At 39.5% G+C, this 17,757-nt stretch overlaps 1 protein-coding gene across 1 annotated transcript in view; it reads left to right on the plus strand.

The window, feature by feature from the left end:
* The window catches only part of GPC4 (glypican 4), a 112,407-nt gene that overhangs the window by 65,345 nt on the left and 29,305 nt on the right, over window positions 1–17,757 (plus strand). The window contains exon 2 of the mRNA XM_084790107.1: window positions 7,161–7,319. Coding sequence (XP_084646233.1) covers window positions 7,161–7,319 — 159 coding nt within the window. The remainder of the gene's footprint in view (window positions 1–7,160; window positions 7,320–17,757) is intronic.

A 17,757-nucleotide genomic window follows, 5' to 3' on the forward strand; every position in this document is an offset into this window, starting at 1 on the left:
CGTTTAATGTACTTTTCTGCTAATGTAGATCTGCTGATGTTAAATGTTTCTTACAAATGGAATCATGCATGGACTTTTTGACAGGCTCCTTTTACTTAGCAGTGTTTAAGCTTAGTTCACTGAATGTCATAATCATCATGTCTGTTCATTTTTCTGGAAATCAAAATGTTTTGTTCTTTGTGGCTGAAGAAAAGCTCCATAATGTGTGTATACCATAATGTCTTCATCCATTTATCTGTAGACACCTGATTCTTTGTCTTGGCTTTGCTTCCGATGCCTCTTAAATGATTGTACTTGATTGCCATCTTCACACACACACACACACACACACACACACACACACACACACACACTACTCGACTACTGCTTATGGTTTTCCATGTACATCCCCACCTCCTGTCAAAAAATCACTCCTTTGTCATCTAGAACAAGTTGTCAGAAATGTGATGTGTCTTGATCTTTGGCCTTTGATTGGGCTTTTGGTACACACCTAGGACTTGAGATATGGAAACATGAGGACAAGAAATCCAAGGTCATCCTTGATGACACATGAGTTAGAGGCCAGCTAGAGCTGTATAAGACCCCTTTTAACCCCCCCCCAATTAGCAACAAAACAGGTTTTTAATTTAATTTGTAAAGAACTCTTCGTTATATCTCATGTGAAAAGTCAGTGTTTCTTTAAGAAATAAGTGCAAAGTCATTGTGTCTGCATAGTTTCATTTAAAATCTATTCAGTGTCTTCTTTTCATTGTACCCCTCACTTCATCCCTTACCCTTACCATTCAAATAATGTGTTTGGACAGGCACTTTGCCTAGGTAGAGAGAATGTGTGTCTTCTAAATCACATGGTGTGAGCCAACCTGGGTTCTCCTCCATTCCTGAACCTAACTCCCATTGAGGACATGCTCCATGGCAAGTGGAGTTATGAGCATCCGAGAATAAAGGAACATTAATTGCATTCATTTGTGCATCAGAACCAGCCTTTGGCCAGAGGAGTAGATGACAGATAAACACTTCCACAGATTGTTCACCTCAGAGTGCTGTTAAAGGGTGGAAGAGATCGTGAAAATTCAATGCTATTTTTATATCACTGATTTCAACTTTAAAAAATAACCAGTAAACATGGCAAGATTTCATAGCAATTTATTGTGATTGTCTTTAGCTTTGAAAACTAAGGTATTTATATTAAGACCAAAGAGAAATTACACAGAGCTGCTATGATTTAAAAAGTCTGGGTCTAGCTGGGCATAGTGGTGCACACCTGTAATCCCAGCACTAGAGAGGCAGAGGTAGGCTGATTGCTATGTGTTTGAGGCCAGCCTGGTCTACAAAGTGAGTCCAGGATGGCCAAGGCTACATAGAGAAACCCTGTCTCAAAAAACCAAAAAAAAAAAAAAAAAAAAAAAAAGAGAGTCCAGGACAGCCAGGGTTGTTACACAGTGAAACACTGTCTTAAAACAACAACAACAACAACAACAACAACAACAACAACAATAACAACAAGTTTGGCTCTTCAGGGTGATTTTTTTTTTAATGCCATAGTTTAACTTTAAAAGTATGGTTCATTGAATCTCCTTCAAGCCTCCTAGGACTGGCCCACAATAGAAAAAGAAAGTAATCGAGGGCCATGTACAAAAAGCAACTTAATTTAGGTGCTTCCTAAGAAAATCATCAAGTATTCAGTTCACCTAGCTTTTAAATGAAGAACAAGGAGCTCTGAGCGAGCACTACCAACACAGAATCAGCCCTTCTGTTTCATAATGCATGCATTTCAATAAATGGGGTATGGTAAAAAAGAACTGGCAAAGCGAAGGCTGGCTGGAACACAGAGAGAATATATTAAAGCCATATATGTACATATGTATATGTATCTGGAATTGTGGAAGGAGGAGATTGAGTTGGGGGAAATGGTAGCATGTGGGATCGTACTTCCTATTTGTTGGTAAACTATTTGAATCCAGAAGCCTAACTAGCTCCTCCTCCTCCTCCTCCTCCTCCTCCTCCTCCTCCTCCTCCTCCTCTTCTTCTTCTTCCTCCTCCTCTTCTTCTCCTCCTTCTCCTTCTTCTTCTCCTCCTTTTCTTCTCCTCCTTCTTCTCCTTCTTTTCCTCCTCCTCTTCCTCCTCCTCCTCCTCCTTTTTTTGATGGTGGTGGAAAGCAAAGCTTTCATAAACTCCCTGATAGTTGTTTTGGAAACATGTATCTAGTAATGGATCCTTTGTACAAAAAAAGTAATATTAGATTTATTTGCATTTGTGTGTATTAGTTTTTGCCTGCACATATTAATATGTGCCATGTACTTGCCTAGTATTGTCACAGGTCAAAAGAGGGTATCAGATATCTTGAAATTGGAGTTACAGTCAGTTGTGAGTCACCATGTGGGTGTTGGGAACTGAACCGTGATCCTCTGCAAGAAAAATAAGTACTCATACCAACAGAGCCATCTTGCCAGCTCCCAGTAATAGTTCTTTATACAAGGTGTGCATGAGAATTACATGAGACCCTAGTCTACATTGCTTGTATCCAGTGCTGTTTCATATTGACTGTTACCTTTCCCAGATCACTTTGTCCCTGTACTCAGCTCTTAGAGCGCAAAAAGAGTTGTGACATCATTCTTAAATGAGAAATGTGTAAGATGACCAAGCTGTAAAAGGAGGTCTCCAGAAAGAAAAGGTATTTCTCCCTGAACACAGCTAACATGTAAGGAGCACACCATTCAAATAATATACACACTTTGCCTCCAAGATATGGCATTTTTCTGAATTAAGTACAATTAGTCAAGAGTTTTTTCTTTTTGTTTTCTTTTGCTTTGTTTTTCTTTTCTTTTCATCTCTGTGGTGTAGGGATTTATCCCAGAGCCTTACACATGCTAGGTAGACACCCTACCACTGAGCCACATCTCTGGCCAACAGTACTCAAGTTGAGGTGCTCAAAGGGTGCCTGATAAGAGGAAGGGATACAGTGAGGGGCATATTGAGAACAACACACTGGATACATTTTATCTGTAAATGTTAGGCAAGGACTTTGCAATGGCCATTCTCAAAGAAGCTGACTGCTTCAGAGTTATGAAAATAGTTCTTCACAAAGGAAATGAATCTATTTCGCTGCTATTTTAGGGGAGGGGAGTTGAAATGGGTCTCATACAGGCCAAGCTTGCCTCTAGCTCACTGTGTCATCAGGGGTGATGCTCTTCCAGAGGACCCAGGCTTCAATTCCCAATTCTTATAAATGTGGCAGCACACAACTGTCTGTAACCCCAGTTCCAGGGGGGATCTATTGCCTTTTTTGAGGTAGGGACTCTGCAAGCACCTGGCACACACATGGCACACAGGCATATATGCATGCAAACCACTCATACACATTAAAATTTTTAGAAAAGAAATACTCAATTTTATAAGACATATAAGGGTCTAAAAGATGGATCAGTGAGTAAAGATGTTGCCCAGCTCCCTCCCCCACCCCAAGACATTAAATAAACAAGGGTAAACTTTTTTAAAAAAGAGCCTTGTTGCTGGAGTGAGTTCTCAGAGATTCCTACTGGGACACAGCTATAATTCAAATGAACAACACTGTTGCCTTTTTCTTCCTTGTACTTCTCAGCAGCATTAACTGCCCATGTCCCTTAATCCCCAGTAGCCTCAGTATGTCTGGGGGCTTAATTTAAAAGTGTATCTTAGATTATCCATTTCTTAGAGCTTTTGGCCAAAGTGTTAAATTCCATTTTCAAAGAGTGCTTTTTATAAATGGAGACAGAGTAAGCGTTGTGCTAAAGGCTCTATAGCCCAACGTATTAGTGCTTTTAGAGTGAAAACTCTCAGAGGCAGATGACTTTGGCAGGCAACACATTAGCGTGTTTCTACCTTGCTACCATTCTTTACATAAGGCTGGCATTTCTCACCAGTGGGACAAGTCTTCCTAGAAAGATCTCCCTCCCTCCCTCCCTCCCTCCCCCTCCCTCCCTTCCCCCTCATGTGTTTTGTATGGTTTGGTTTTGTTTCATGACAGGGTTTCTCTGTGTAACCTTGGCTGTCCTGGAATCTCTCTGTAAATCAGGCTGGCCTGAAACTCACAGAGATCTGCCTGCCTCTGTCTCCCTGAGTGCTGAGATTACAGGTGTGGGCTACCACACCCAGTGAAAGATACCTTGTAACATGAAGGTATACTTTATTCAGCATTGCCCAAACAAACATGCTCTCTACTGTTCAAGTATAAGCTGGCCTTCATAAGCTCCTGCTCAAGTTCTTCCTGGATATAAGATGGGTAGAGTACCTGGGGCTTTATAATTCTCTTTCAGCTAGGATACCAGTAAAGCTTGAAGGTATGTCCTCAGTGTAAAAAAATCTTGTAGGCAAGTTTGAGTTCTCAATGGCCAGCAACTTCTTCAGTGGAGAAGAATATCCCAGTGCATGTATTTGTGGGTGTGACCCCTCACACACATGCACATTGCTGAAGAAAGGGTCTTTCATTTGGTGTTTTGATAGCATTCAATCATTCAATAGATTATCAGTTTTACTTGTGTGAATTTGGTAAGATGGGATACAGAACTGGACGTGAAGATACCTTTAATCCTAACACTTTAGAGGCAGAGATAGATGGAGATCTGTGAGTCTGATGACTTCCAGGTCTTCCAGAGCCACACAGTAACCTTGTCTTAAAAAAACAGACATGGAAAAATTTCCAAACTCCTGAGCTTATTATTATGTTTGCCTTGAAGATTAGATATATTCCCAATGCAATCTTTGTAAGGGCTTAAGAAACAGCTTGGCCAGGCTGGCTTTGAACTCACAGCGATCTGCCTACCTCTGCCTTCTGATTACCAGGATGACATAAGGGTAGTACTACATACTTGGGGGCCTTTATTCTAGTTTATATGTTTAGACTAATTGAGGATTCTTCAAGCTTAAGAGCAAAAGACAATTGACTATCTTTATCTTAATTGTGTTCTGGTACCAACAACCCATAATGGGGGGGGGTGAGCGTGTTATGGTTTTAAGGAATTGGTTTTCATTAAACTCAACCTTAGAAATCTTAGCAACTGCTTTTCTTTTACTACTGAGAGTAGAGATGTCCTATAACCTTACTTCTAAACTCTACTTCACAACCTTTAAATTTTTTTCCCCTGTTATTACAAGTATCGATTGTCCAAGGCTTTCAGAAATCACCAAAGAAACAGTAGTTTCTGGATGGAGAAGTTCTTTGAAGATTGTACTTTAAGGGTGTACACCTTTTATTTTTAGTAGTTAACAGTCTCCATAACTTTTAATTGCAAATAATAACTGGGAAAATATATTTCCATCCCCTATGTACTTATCCAACCCTAATGCTTTTTTGCTGTCTGTGTTAGGAAAAGGCTTGTTTCATGGAAGCACACAAAAGCCAAGCAGTAGAAAGATACACCATTTCATCATTCCACGGCGCTTTGTTTGTTCAACACACCATAGTCAAGTTGCCATGTCTCCAGTGGACTCACTCCTGAGATTTCACTTTGAGAATAAGTCTCCCTGTATTGTCCCCATCCTCTCCAGTAGCTGGGACAACAGGTACACACTTCACTACCAGGGCCAGACTCCTGACAGCTTGAGCCTTTTCAGATCCTGCTTTGTCTAACCTACATGGACAGAAATGGCAGAGCATTGGAAGCACATCTTGGTGAATGTGTATACAATTTTATCAAACCTGTAAATATTGGAGTGACTCAAGTCATAGTGCCTGTTGTAGTTTCATTTGGAGCTTCACTTCACCTCTTTGGTCATTGTGAGGGAGGAGGCATTGGTGGCTGAGGAGGAACAAAGAGGAGGCGTAGAAGAACCTATCCAAGTCCGTAGCTCAGAACTACAGACAGATTGTAGTACAAAGAACATAGATACTTTTGGGCTAGGTTGCGATGCAATGAGCCACCTGACACTTTTCTTAACTCTGGGCCACATTATTACACAAAATTCAGATTTATTGGAAACCATTCGTCTGTGAGGATGTGAGGAAGAAGTGAGTGAGTACACAGTACACACTGCGTGGGTATAGTCTAATAACCTGCCTAGAAAGTGGCAATATAAAATCTTGGCATAGAGGATTACCTGTGATCGCTTCTTCAAGAGTTAGCGTAGACTCAGATTATCCAAAGTGAACCTGCATAGTTTTCCTCTGTGCTGACAACTCCTTGAAATTAGGCTACTTTAATTTCAAATTTTAATTTTAAGACTCTTTGCTTTCTTTGAGTAGAACTAATGCTTATAAATTTATATTTTATTGTCTTAACTATAACATGAACTTAAATATTTGCTAAATTTTTGAGTGTTATCACATTTTATAATTCCTTCTCTTGAAATATAAACTCTCAAATCCTTAAAAAGCTCTTGTTTGCATGGCTTACATAGTGTTATCACAGAGAATCATAAGGAATTTATGGAAGAGGTTTGTATTGCTACCTACCAAATGATGCTGCTCTTATAGCCCCATGCTAACTTGCCTGTGGTTAAGCCATCTTCCTGATTACAAAGCTCTTCTGTTTTTTTTTGGGGGGGGGCTTTATTTATTTTAATGTGGTTGTGATAAGTACACTAAGTGTATTTGATACTGAAAGTGAAAATTTTAATATGCATCTCTGCTTCCATTTTAAATGCCAATTCTAACTGCATATAAGTTAATTAACTTGTAGAAAGGTTTGGCTTGGCTAAGTTTGTGTGTGATATATTTGCAAGCTTTTTAAATTACATTTATTTATTTATTCACTTTACATCCCAATTGCAGCCTCCTCCTTCCATTCCTCCTGGTCCCAGCCTCCCACTATTTTCCCCCTTGCCCCCTCCCCTTCTCCACAGAAAAGGAAAGCCTCCTCTGTACCTATCTACCCCAGCACATCTAATCATGGCAGGACTAAGCAATCCTCTTCCAATGAGGCCAGACAAGGCAGCCTAGCTAGGGGAAAGGGATCCAAAGCAGGTTTTTTTTTTTTAGAATAATAAAGTTTTACTTCAGAACAGCAACAAAAAACCTGAGAATAAACAGTTTTGTGTACCATAAAACCTTTTAGATGTGTGCAATGCTTGAGCTTCTACAAAGAGCCTCCTTGGCTTAAATGAGGTGGAACATGAATTTGAAATCAAGCCTTTCTCTTTTGGACTTGAAGGGTATTGGTGACATAGATTGTCTTTTTACCTTCCAGGTGACCATTTGAAGATCTGTCCCCAGGGTTATACCTGCTGCTCTCAAGAGATGGAAGAGAAGTACAGCTTGCAAAGTAAAGATGATTTCAAAAATGTGGTCAGTGAACAGTGCAATCATTTGCAAGCCATCTTTGCATCCCGTTACAAGAAATTTGATGGTAGGTGATCTGAGTTGCATGTACGAGCTGACAGCTATTTTGTATGATCAGTTCTCAGATGTCTTCTGTTCCCTCAGTACTTCAGTTTTCTCCCAAGATGTGGTGGTGGTGGTGGTGTTGAAGTAGGCTTCCAGGGACAAGTTAGCTAAGCAGTTGCACTGGCATCTGTATCCTAGGCATTATGGAAATACGGTCAAAGGGAGTTAAAAATAGATGGGGTTAATTTAAATGCTTTCCTTTTCTTTCTTTGGGTGAATGCTGCATAGTGTTGTTGACGCAAGTCACTGAAAAAAAAAAAGACTTCCTAATAAAAAGCAGGCATCTCAAAACTGTCTACGCCCCCCCCCCCACACACACACTCAATAATGAGATTCTACAGATGTTGGACTTCATATTAAATTTCAAAGTGGATTGTCAACTAGTATTCTTAGAATCCCCTTAACACAGAGACAGGATTGATGCTCAGTTCTTGAGCATCCATGCAGCCAGGAACCTGGAAGTGGCTACTAGTCTGTGGTCTTCACTAAACGTGGCTCCTTCTCCAGGATTATTATTAGCTGAGGTCTTGTGTAGTCTTTCCGTGGAAAGCCAGAGCAGAACTCGGAAACCCGCTCACATGTATACTTCATTTAATAGAGAGGAAGTAGGCAGATAACAGATAACAGATGCAAAACTAGAATATGAGGTCCCAAACGCCCCAGGATTCCTTTCTGTGATGTTGCTCACTCATGATCGTTGTGAAGTATGCTTGATTTTAATCAGGACAATTTCCTTTGTGCTTGTTTTAAAGGCCATTCTAATTACATAGTACCTTTGAAGCAGGCTTTTTCTTGACATTACGCGTGGTGAAGTAGTACAAGGCAAATTTTCTCGATGTGAAATGTCTTTGAGTTTTCCTGCAAAGGGCTTGTTACCATGGTGAGAAGTTAGACTAAATTAGATTTGATATAGCTGATAAGACAGTCCCCAACTATAGAACAGGTTATATTTCAGGCATTTATTTTGAGAGTCATTATTTGAAACTCTTCGTAACCAATTTAATAAGTATTAGTAAGCCATCCAAGCTAGACTATGACACATTTAATTTGTAGTACAGTTGAACTTAAACACTATGTGGATATTTTAGTGTATGTCATTGATCCTATTAGTTGTTTCGAGTACACTGTGTGCAATATGTATGTGGTCTTAAGTTTGCTTGCTGGGGCTTGGGAAGGAACCCAGGGCATCCATCACATACGCTATTCATGTCCTCAACTGCTGGCCTACACCTCCAAATCTATTTGGTCTTTTATCTCCTTTCCCTGGTTGAGTGAGAATAAATGTATGTATCTTTATATCCTCTTGTGTAACCCAACCCTGGTACATCTAGCTGTTTTTTGTTAAAGAACACATGCTAAAACTTTGTGAAACTAGAGGCAAGTACAATGCTAGAGCCCCTATATCTAGGTCACTGGTAATATTGAAAGCAATAATTTATTCCTATGCTCATTACCTGGCCCTTTAAGACCCTTTGTTTTGTAAAGGAGGCCTGTGATTTGTAATCTTGCTTTAGTCTCCTTTGTGCTAGGACCAGCGCTAGGTGGATTGGTCTATGGGAAAATGAGGAATAAGTGTGCACTACCATGCTCAGAAACAGAGAAAGTCTCTTGACTCTGGCATATTAGAGAGACAAATGCTTTAAAAATGACCACATGGGACTTTCATATCAGAATTAAAAAAGAAACTTAAGTTTAGCTCCTGTTGACAGCATGAAGCAGTCGAGATAAATGTCTTTCCAAGTCCCAAGCCCATCTTTTCTAAGTCACCTCATTTTTTTTTCTTTTTTGGATGAAGTACACCTGAGAGTTAATAGAAAGCCTTTGATATAGGCTTAAACTTGAGGGTTGAGAGAAAGAGAGTGGTGCTCAGCAAAAAAGGAAGACACATATGAGAGCACAGGTGTGGGCTTCTCAAAGAGAAAGTTGTAGAATATAACACATACCCAACTCTGGGTATAGACTTCTCCAGGAAAAGTTGTCCTGTTTCTGGCTCCACACATCTTTCTCTGCAGTAGAACCCACAGTCATGTCGCCTATGGATCTGCTGGTTTTAGCTCTTCTCCCCCACCTCCCAACCCAGGGTTTTATAGCAGTATAGTAGTTTATAGAATGAATACAGTGTGCAAGTTTTCATTTCAAGAAAGCAACATAGAGAGCCATTATCAGTAAGTGTTAACATATGCTTGTGTTTTTAAAATATAGAAATAATTATTCTTTACATTCAATAAATATATTAAAGTTGTACCTTTATCAGTTCCAAAACATACTCAAAAATGGTTCTAAAACTCCCATCTATTTCTTCTGCCTCCAATTTAAAATATGGCAAAGACAATAAAGTTAATGAGCACCAATTAAAATTTGTTGTAAGCCGCTGAAATCGGTTTGGTCTGGAGATCAGAACAGAGCTGGAATACTTTGCACATTTTCTTTAAGTTAAATTTTCTGAAATAATTTTCCATGGCAAAACCTCAGTTGTCTGGTGTCCAGCAACCCATTAGTAGGTGCTGCTGCATCAGATGCTTGACTGACAGATATCTTTTAAAAGGTCCAGGGGATGCTGAGTGAAGTCCTTCAGGCCTATTTCAATTCTCAGAAGTCCAAAGGTGATTGTTTTGATCAAAGAATTGTTCAAACTATGATTAAAAAGGATAAACTTCGTGTCTTTGATGTAAATGGAAAAGAGGAAATTGGGCAAAGAAACAAGATGGTGGCTGGGGCACCAAAGAAGGGCAACAAAGTCACACAGTCACACAGCTCCCCCTTCCCCACAAGAGATACATAGTGAGGAAGTAGCAAAAGGACACAGGGCACACGGCAAAAGAAGAAGGAGGGAAGGAAGGAAGGAAGGAAGGAAGGAAGGAAGGAAGGCAGGCAGGCAAATAAAAAACTATAGCAGTAGGTCCAAAGAGCATCTGGCCATGTCCAAGCTTAAATGTATACTCACAGAGATGATTTTGAATCCCGGCAATTTTCTGTGTGATCAAAACGTGTGTGTAAAAGGCCAGTTCACTGACTCTGTTTTGGGTTACCCTGACTCCATTGCAAGTGACTGGTATAGTACCTGCTCTACCATTTTTGGGCATTTGAAGAACAAACTCTTTTTCCCATTCTTTTATCTTTAAGGATTTTGGGGAGAAGGTTGGGGTTTTGTTGTTGTTGTTGTTGTTTTGTTTTTGTCAAGTTTGTTTGTTTGTTTTGCTTCTGTAATTTCCATTCTCTATTGTTTGTGTGTTTCAAGTAATATACAGTTTATGAGTTGATTTGCTCATGCTAAGCTGTGTGTGTGTATGTTTTCAGACCTGGGTAAAATACAAGAAAATACCTCATTTGGCAGTACCCACATGTAGTACTTTCAACTGGTTTCTCAGGTTTATTTTTAAAATATTAATAATTTTAATAATAATAAACTGTGGTCTGTGTGAACTTGTGTGTGTATGTCTGTATGTGTGTGCGTGTATATGTACACACTATGTATTCCTGCCACAGGGTGTGTGTGTGTGTGTGTGTGTGTGTGTGTGTGTGTGTGTGTGTGTGTGTGTGTGTGTATCAGGCAACAAGTTTCAGGAGTCAGTTCTCTGTTTCCACTGTGAGTTTTGGGGATCAGGCTTGGCTTATACCTACTGAGCCATGTCACCAGGCTTCCTATGCTTTAAATGTGTACCTCTGGGTTTGACGAGTGCCTTCTGTAGTTTTCTGTCCTACAAGCTTTTTTGGTCAACTCTTCATCTTGAAATGGTCCTAGAGCAAAAGCAGCATTAGCGTGATAGGGCTAGGTGCTCCCCCTCTTGGCCAGCCCTGGGAATTCTTTGGTAGTAAAACTGCTAATTAGCTGAAGCAGTTGTCTCATGAATATGCTAATCAGTCAGTCCAGTGGGTTATTGGGAGGAATTACTTGGCAAAGGGAATAGAAATAGTGGAAGTGGGGCATCATCCATGTTCAGGGACTACAACATAAAGACCCATCCCCAAACAGCGGCCTTTGGTGAGACTCATTGTTTTGTTTTTGTTTTTGTTTTTTTTAAAGAAACATAGGTTATTAAGGTGATCAAAGGTGCTGTGTTAAATACATTTTTGGATTACGTAATAAAAATGATGCAATAACTATAAAGAAACAACTCCCTGCCAAACAACTCCCTGAATCAAACTATTTTCTAGCTATTTTGCTCATTATAAGAAATCTTAAGAAACCAAAGCTGTCACCTGATACTAACCTATTGGGAAAACTCTTAATTTGTCATTTTAGGAGGAAATTAAGTCACTTTGGTTGGGAGGCAGAACACAACAAATTGTCAGCCTGATTCTGCAGCAGGACCCTCTGTGACCTGGGGCAATTAACTGGGTCTCAGTTTTCCCATCCATAAAATGAGCTGGATGCTCCCTCCAACCCCTTTCAAACTCTAAAAATTCTGTGAATCTTTCAAGCATGTGACTAGACCAGCTGCTTTAGTGAAAGGTCTTACAAGATGTTAATTAGCCATCTGTATGGTACCCTCTATTCCCCCCTATCATTTCTTAACCCCCAGCTACTTTCACCAGGTCTTTGAAAACCCTCCCATGAGCCTGCAGCTTGTTAACTTGAATAATAGTAGAAAATTTCTGAATTAGCGTAAAATGCACATAAAAGACATAATTGTCTGTCCCATCTATCATTCATAGCCCCTCACTCCCCTTGTGCCTATCGTCTCACACAGGCATGGCATGAAGCACTTTTCAGACTTGGTTGAATCTGTGTTTTAATCACCGTAGTTCATTCATATCAGCCATTATGTCACCAAGCCAGTAGGAAAACCAATGTGGAGGCTCAGTGGGTTGAAGGCATTTAAAGTCATAGGCCTATAAAAGTAATGACCTTCGAGGAAGTGAGCTGTTCACTTACCTTCAGTGACAAATACATCTAACTGAGCATCATGGCCATTAGCTAAGATGACATTCCTAGAGTTTTCCTAGCCGTGATCTTAACTTAAAAAAAAAAAATAACTTCATGGATTTGTTATTAGGGTGAGGCGTTTCTGGCTCATAATTAATAAAGACCTCATTTTTACATTGTAGAAAAATCCTAAAGCATATTTTAAATATTATAGAAGTGTATATAGCAATATAAGCACAAACTATTATTTTATTTGCTTTTGTTCTTGGAGACAGGTCAGGATGGTCTTGAAGTCACAGAGATTCACCTGTGATTAAAGGAGTGCCTGACCACTGCTGGCTTTAGCTTGGGTTTTTAAAGTTTTATTTTCATTATTTTTAATTATGTATATATGTATGTGTGAGTATATGTGTAGGCATACAGGTGCCTGAGGAGGCCAGATGAGGGCTTCAGATGCCCTGGACACAGAGTTACAGGCTGTTGTGAGCCACTTCCTATGGGTGCTGCCAATTGAACTAGGCTCCTCTGCAAGAGCACTGTGTACTCTGAACAGCTAAGGCATGTCTCCCGCCCCTAGACTGATTTTGAATCTTCACTTCAGATGTCAGTTGTTCAGACTTTCAAGCAATTATTGTTGTTTGAAACCTCATTACAGTGGACTGGGCAGCAATTCACAGGAAGAGTAGCCACAAAGCACAAAGAAAGACATGAAACCATCTGGCCTGTCTTAAAAATGCATTGTCTGGGCCTGGAGAGATGGCTCAGAGGTTAAGAGCACTGATTGCTCTTCCAAAGATCTGGAGTTCAATTCCCAGCAACCAGATGGTGCCTCACAACCATCTGTAACGTGATCCAATGCCCTCTTGTGGCTTGCAGGCATACATGCAAGCAGAGCACTGTATAAATAATAAGTAAAAATACATTGTCCTAGATCACACCAGCTGCCTTTGATTTTGTTGAAAAGCATTGCTGTTTTTTCCTGTTTTCTTTTCCATTCATGTGACACAGACCTGTGTAGTTTTGGGATCCTCTTTAAAAAGATTAACTTGTTTATTTTTTCGTTTGGGTCTTTGTTATGAGTGTCTGCATGCATATGATGTGCATCAGGTGCATGCCTGATGTCCATGGAGGTACAAAGAGGTCATCAGATCCCCTGGACTGCAGTTATAGAAAGCTGGGAGCTATCATGCGGGTGCTAGGAACTGACCCTTTGTTTTAGTCTATGAAACTTGATGAGCATGAGCACATTGTGGGATCAGCAGGGTTTTTTTTTTCTGCCTTTTGAGTTGTTCTCTGAGATGTAAGCATTTGCTGTGGCATTGTTACCTCACTGGATTAAAAGTGCTTGGGCAGTTTCTGCAGAATCCAGAACAAGGATAGGTAAAGGTCTGCAGTTAGCTCCAACTTGTTTTGAAGACATAGCATCAGGAAGAAGTTACTGATCTAGCTGGAGGCAAGTATAAGCTTTTGACTTCACTATTTGTTGTCTACTGGGGCTGGGAATTTGAAACATTATCACTCATCCCAGTTCTCTTTTACGTGTCTGCCTGTGCAGGTAAAGAAAGAGTGTATTTGAGCTATTTACTGGATCCAATTGCTTAACTGTGAGGATTCCCAAGCCTGTCATGCTTTAGGCCATTCTCCAGCCCATTGTCACCATCTTCCCTCCTGGGAGAATTAATGGAGCAATGGAAACTTAGGAATAAATATGAGTCAAATATCAAGTGTAATCCATGGTCACACCTTTCAGGTGATTGATGTGGCAACATGTTAGAGGTCTTAAATATATGCATATCCTTTGACTTAGTAGTTGTACTGCTAGGTGTGTATCCTAAGGAAAAGATGTGCATAAAGATTAATGTGAGATGTTAATAGGATGAACAGCACAGTATTAATTAGAATACTAAAATATTGGAAATAAGCCAAAATGTTCCATGTGGGAGAAATCGTCTTTCTCAAGAATGAGCACACCCATTGCTTATCTAATACCAACTGATCAACCCTGAAAACACATATAAAGTAACATTAAAAAGACTGAGCAGGTTATATTTAGGAATATATATATATACACACAAATGAAATGCATGTAATAGAAATTAATGAAAAAAGAGACCACGAATATGAAAGAGAGCAAGAAGAGTGTATGGGAGGGTTTGGAATGGAAGAAAAGGAAGGGAGAAATGATATAATTATACTATAACCTCAAAAACAAATAATTTAAAAATGAAATATTTACCTTAAAGATGATGCTTCTGAAGAACCTTTAATCACATAGGAAATGTTAACTACATAATGTGATATGACAGTAATGTGGAAGCATTAGCTCATCAGTCACGTGGTACTATATATTTTCATGGGAGAAAAGACAAAAGAAATTCAGTAAGCCATGGGAGCTTTCTTTCAGTTGTGGAGTTACAGGTAATTGGAATCTTTTACATACCATTATGATTTTCAAATTGCTACAGTGGGAAACATTCTGTTCTGCAAAAGAAGTACTTTTCTTGGTTAAAAACAATATAACATTGTTGATATTTTTAAAATGATGTGGGTTTCTTTTGTTGTCATTGTTCACTGTAGACAATTTGGGAAATGGTAAAAAAAAAAAAAGTGCATTGAGACCTCCCCTGATGAAACTCAATAAAAAAAAAAAAAGACTCCTTTTGTAGACAGGAAGGAATATCATTTTTTTTCTTATTATAAGATACTATTGAGGAGAAAGAACCCCAGTACACTCTTGTAAGGATTATAAGATTAGTGTAGTGACTATAGAATATAATAGATCTACCATGTGGTCTAGCATAGAATCAAAAGAAATGAAATCAATCTGTTAAAGTTACACTGTCCACACTGTTCACAGTGACCAGGTGATGGAATCAGCTTGTCTATCAACTGATTAATGGAACAAGAAAAGTAGATGTACACACACAGCATACTATTTAACCATAAGAACAAAATCTGAACATTTGTGACAATGTGGAAGGACTGCATGAATCTTTTAAAAACTCATAGAATGTGGGAGTGGGGAGGAGTAGAAGGGAGGAGAAATGGGAAAAGTTGGTCATTGGCTAAATATCGTACTTGCATAGGAGGAGTAAACTCTCGTGTGCTGTTGCCAAGTGGGTAAACCATAGACAACAGTAATATATTGCATATCTCCAAATAGAAGAGAAGAATATGAAAATATTTGCCCAAAAGAATTGACCAAAGTTTAAGTTGACAGACATGTTAATTCCCAAAGTTGATCATTGCCTAATGCATTTGTGAATCAAAAGATCATGTTTATCTCATGAACATGGGAAAATGTTACATGTCCCCCAAACTTTTTGAATGTCATTGAAAACTTTGAGGGAGCAAAGAATTGAGAAACATTGAAAAGAGTCATCTTTAATCATTAATATTCCATCATTAGCACTGTATTTACTTCATTTTTGTGTGTGTGTCAAGATATAACACTTACATAATACATATATGCAATTAGAATCACCAAATGATTTGATGCCCTGCTTTTTCTTGACTTGAGATCATGAACACACACACACACACACACACACACACACACACACAGGTTTTTGAAGCCATGTGATAAACTGTCAAATGATGGACACAAAATGTAGCCTTAGAGTGCTTGCTGTGGCTGCTCTACTTTCCTAGCTTATTTACATGTGCGAGAAGCCTTCTGGGGGTAGGGACTGGGTGCAAAGCAATAAAAGTGTGCTAAGTCCAAGGGGCTAGCTACAGAAACTGATCAATACGAGCAGAAGTACTGTGTACACAGTAGTGAGTCTGAATCACTGGCCAACTTAGCCGAAGTCAAGGTCCATGAGAGATTAAACACTATTTTCTCCCTAGGAGAAACCATTAATAAAATGAACCTTGGAAAGAAAAGACTGATTCTCTGGCAGGATCCCCTATCGTTCTTTGATATGCTAACAGCCCCAAATGAGGGCTGCAGCTGGCAATTGGCCTGCCAACTTAGGGGCAGCCTATTAATTTACTATCCCCTGCTAACCATGAGTCCAATGTGTGACCTTTTAGTACCCCCAGGCTCTCTCAGGTGCTGTCCAGGAGTGACATGCCATGCCAGAGGAAAGTACTACTGACTTTCAGACTACTGAAAAGGTGAGACACAGGAGGAGATAGTCACAAAACCAGCAGTCACATTGTCAAGAAAATGCTTCCTCTTTCTCTTCCCCCCTCCATTTGTAGATGCCCATCTTAGCTGGTTGTCATAAGATACTTGCTTACAGTCAGAGAACGGATTGTGTATGACTCCTTCAGTTTGCCTAACAGAAAAGGATGAGTTGTAGCACTTCCCAAGGCTCCACTGGAATTTTGGTGCTGTGATAACTTAGTGTTGGCAAGCCACACTAAGGCTGCGAGATGCAGCATTTAGAGTGAAGGAAAAAAGTAATCCTGATATGTAAAGACAGCTTCCTCATAATGTAAACGCAAACGGGGTGATTTATAGCTCCGAACAAATGGATTGAATAGAAAGGGCTTCCAGTCTCTCAAGGTCATGAGTTCATTCTAGAATATATTCTAGCTCATTCATCAATAGCCAGTTGATTGTTTATATAGAAGTAACTAATGGCATTTAATAGCACAACCAGAGCTCCCTTGACCCTTTTCAAGAATTTTGAATGTTTATTTGATGCAAGACAAGTGGCTGACAATAAAAATTCCAGAAGCACATGATGTTCTTTTTAAAAAAGCAAGATATTTACATAGAATACATTTATAGGAAAAGGTTTGCCTTTTCTCTCAAGCTTTTCCCATGTTAAATCAGTACTTTTAATACTAGGAATAATTGAATTTTGGAGCCGATAAGTGTTTACAGACCCCCAAGCTCAATTCTTACACCTAGCATGTCTCTGATAAATACAATAGTATGTGAATAAAATACATGGGAAAAGAGGGGGTAAGGAGTCCTGATTCTTATTTTTAGATGTGTGTGATGCTTATGGCATTCTGGCTTGCAGGTAGTATAAACTCTCTTCCTGTAGTTGATGATGTTCCATTCCTTAGTTTTCATCCAGGAGTTGCTTCTAGTCTCATGGATGTCTGGGATGCTTCACAGCCTTGGAAGGTAGAGCCATTAAACATTTCCCCTTGGATAAACAGCTCCCAAGTTTTATAAGGCAAGCAGACCTCCAACAGCTTTAGCTTCATTTATGTTCTCCCAGATGGATTATGTTTGACACCACTAAGGAAGACATAAACCAGTCTTTAAAGAGATGTTTTACATGGTTGTTGAAATAAAGAAATTCTAGGAGCGACAGTAACATCATTCCATCCATTATTAGTAGTGTCTATGTATATTGAACATTACTTTGTGCTAGCACTGGCCATGTGAGGCAAAAAAGAAGAATAACTGTTTTGTAGATGGGCCATCAGAGACTTAGGTTGGTACTCTCTGTCTCTGTCTCTCTGTCTCTCTGCCTCTGCCTCTACCTCCCTCCCCCCTCTGTCTGTGTCTCTCTCTTCCTCTCCTCCCCAACAGTGACAGGTTCTTTCTAAATAGGAGTTTCGTGCT

This window comes from Acomys minous, assembly GCF_964271855.1.
Source record: "Acomys minous genome assembly, chromosome: 7".
In the NCBI taxonomy this organism is placed as follows: domain Eukaryota; kingdom Metazoa; phylum Chordata; class Mammalia; order Rodentia; family Muridae; genus Acomys; species Acomys minous.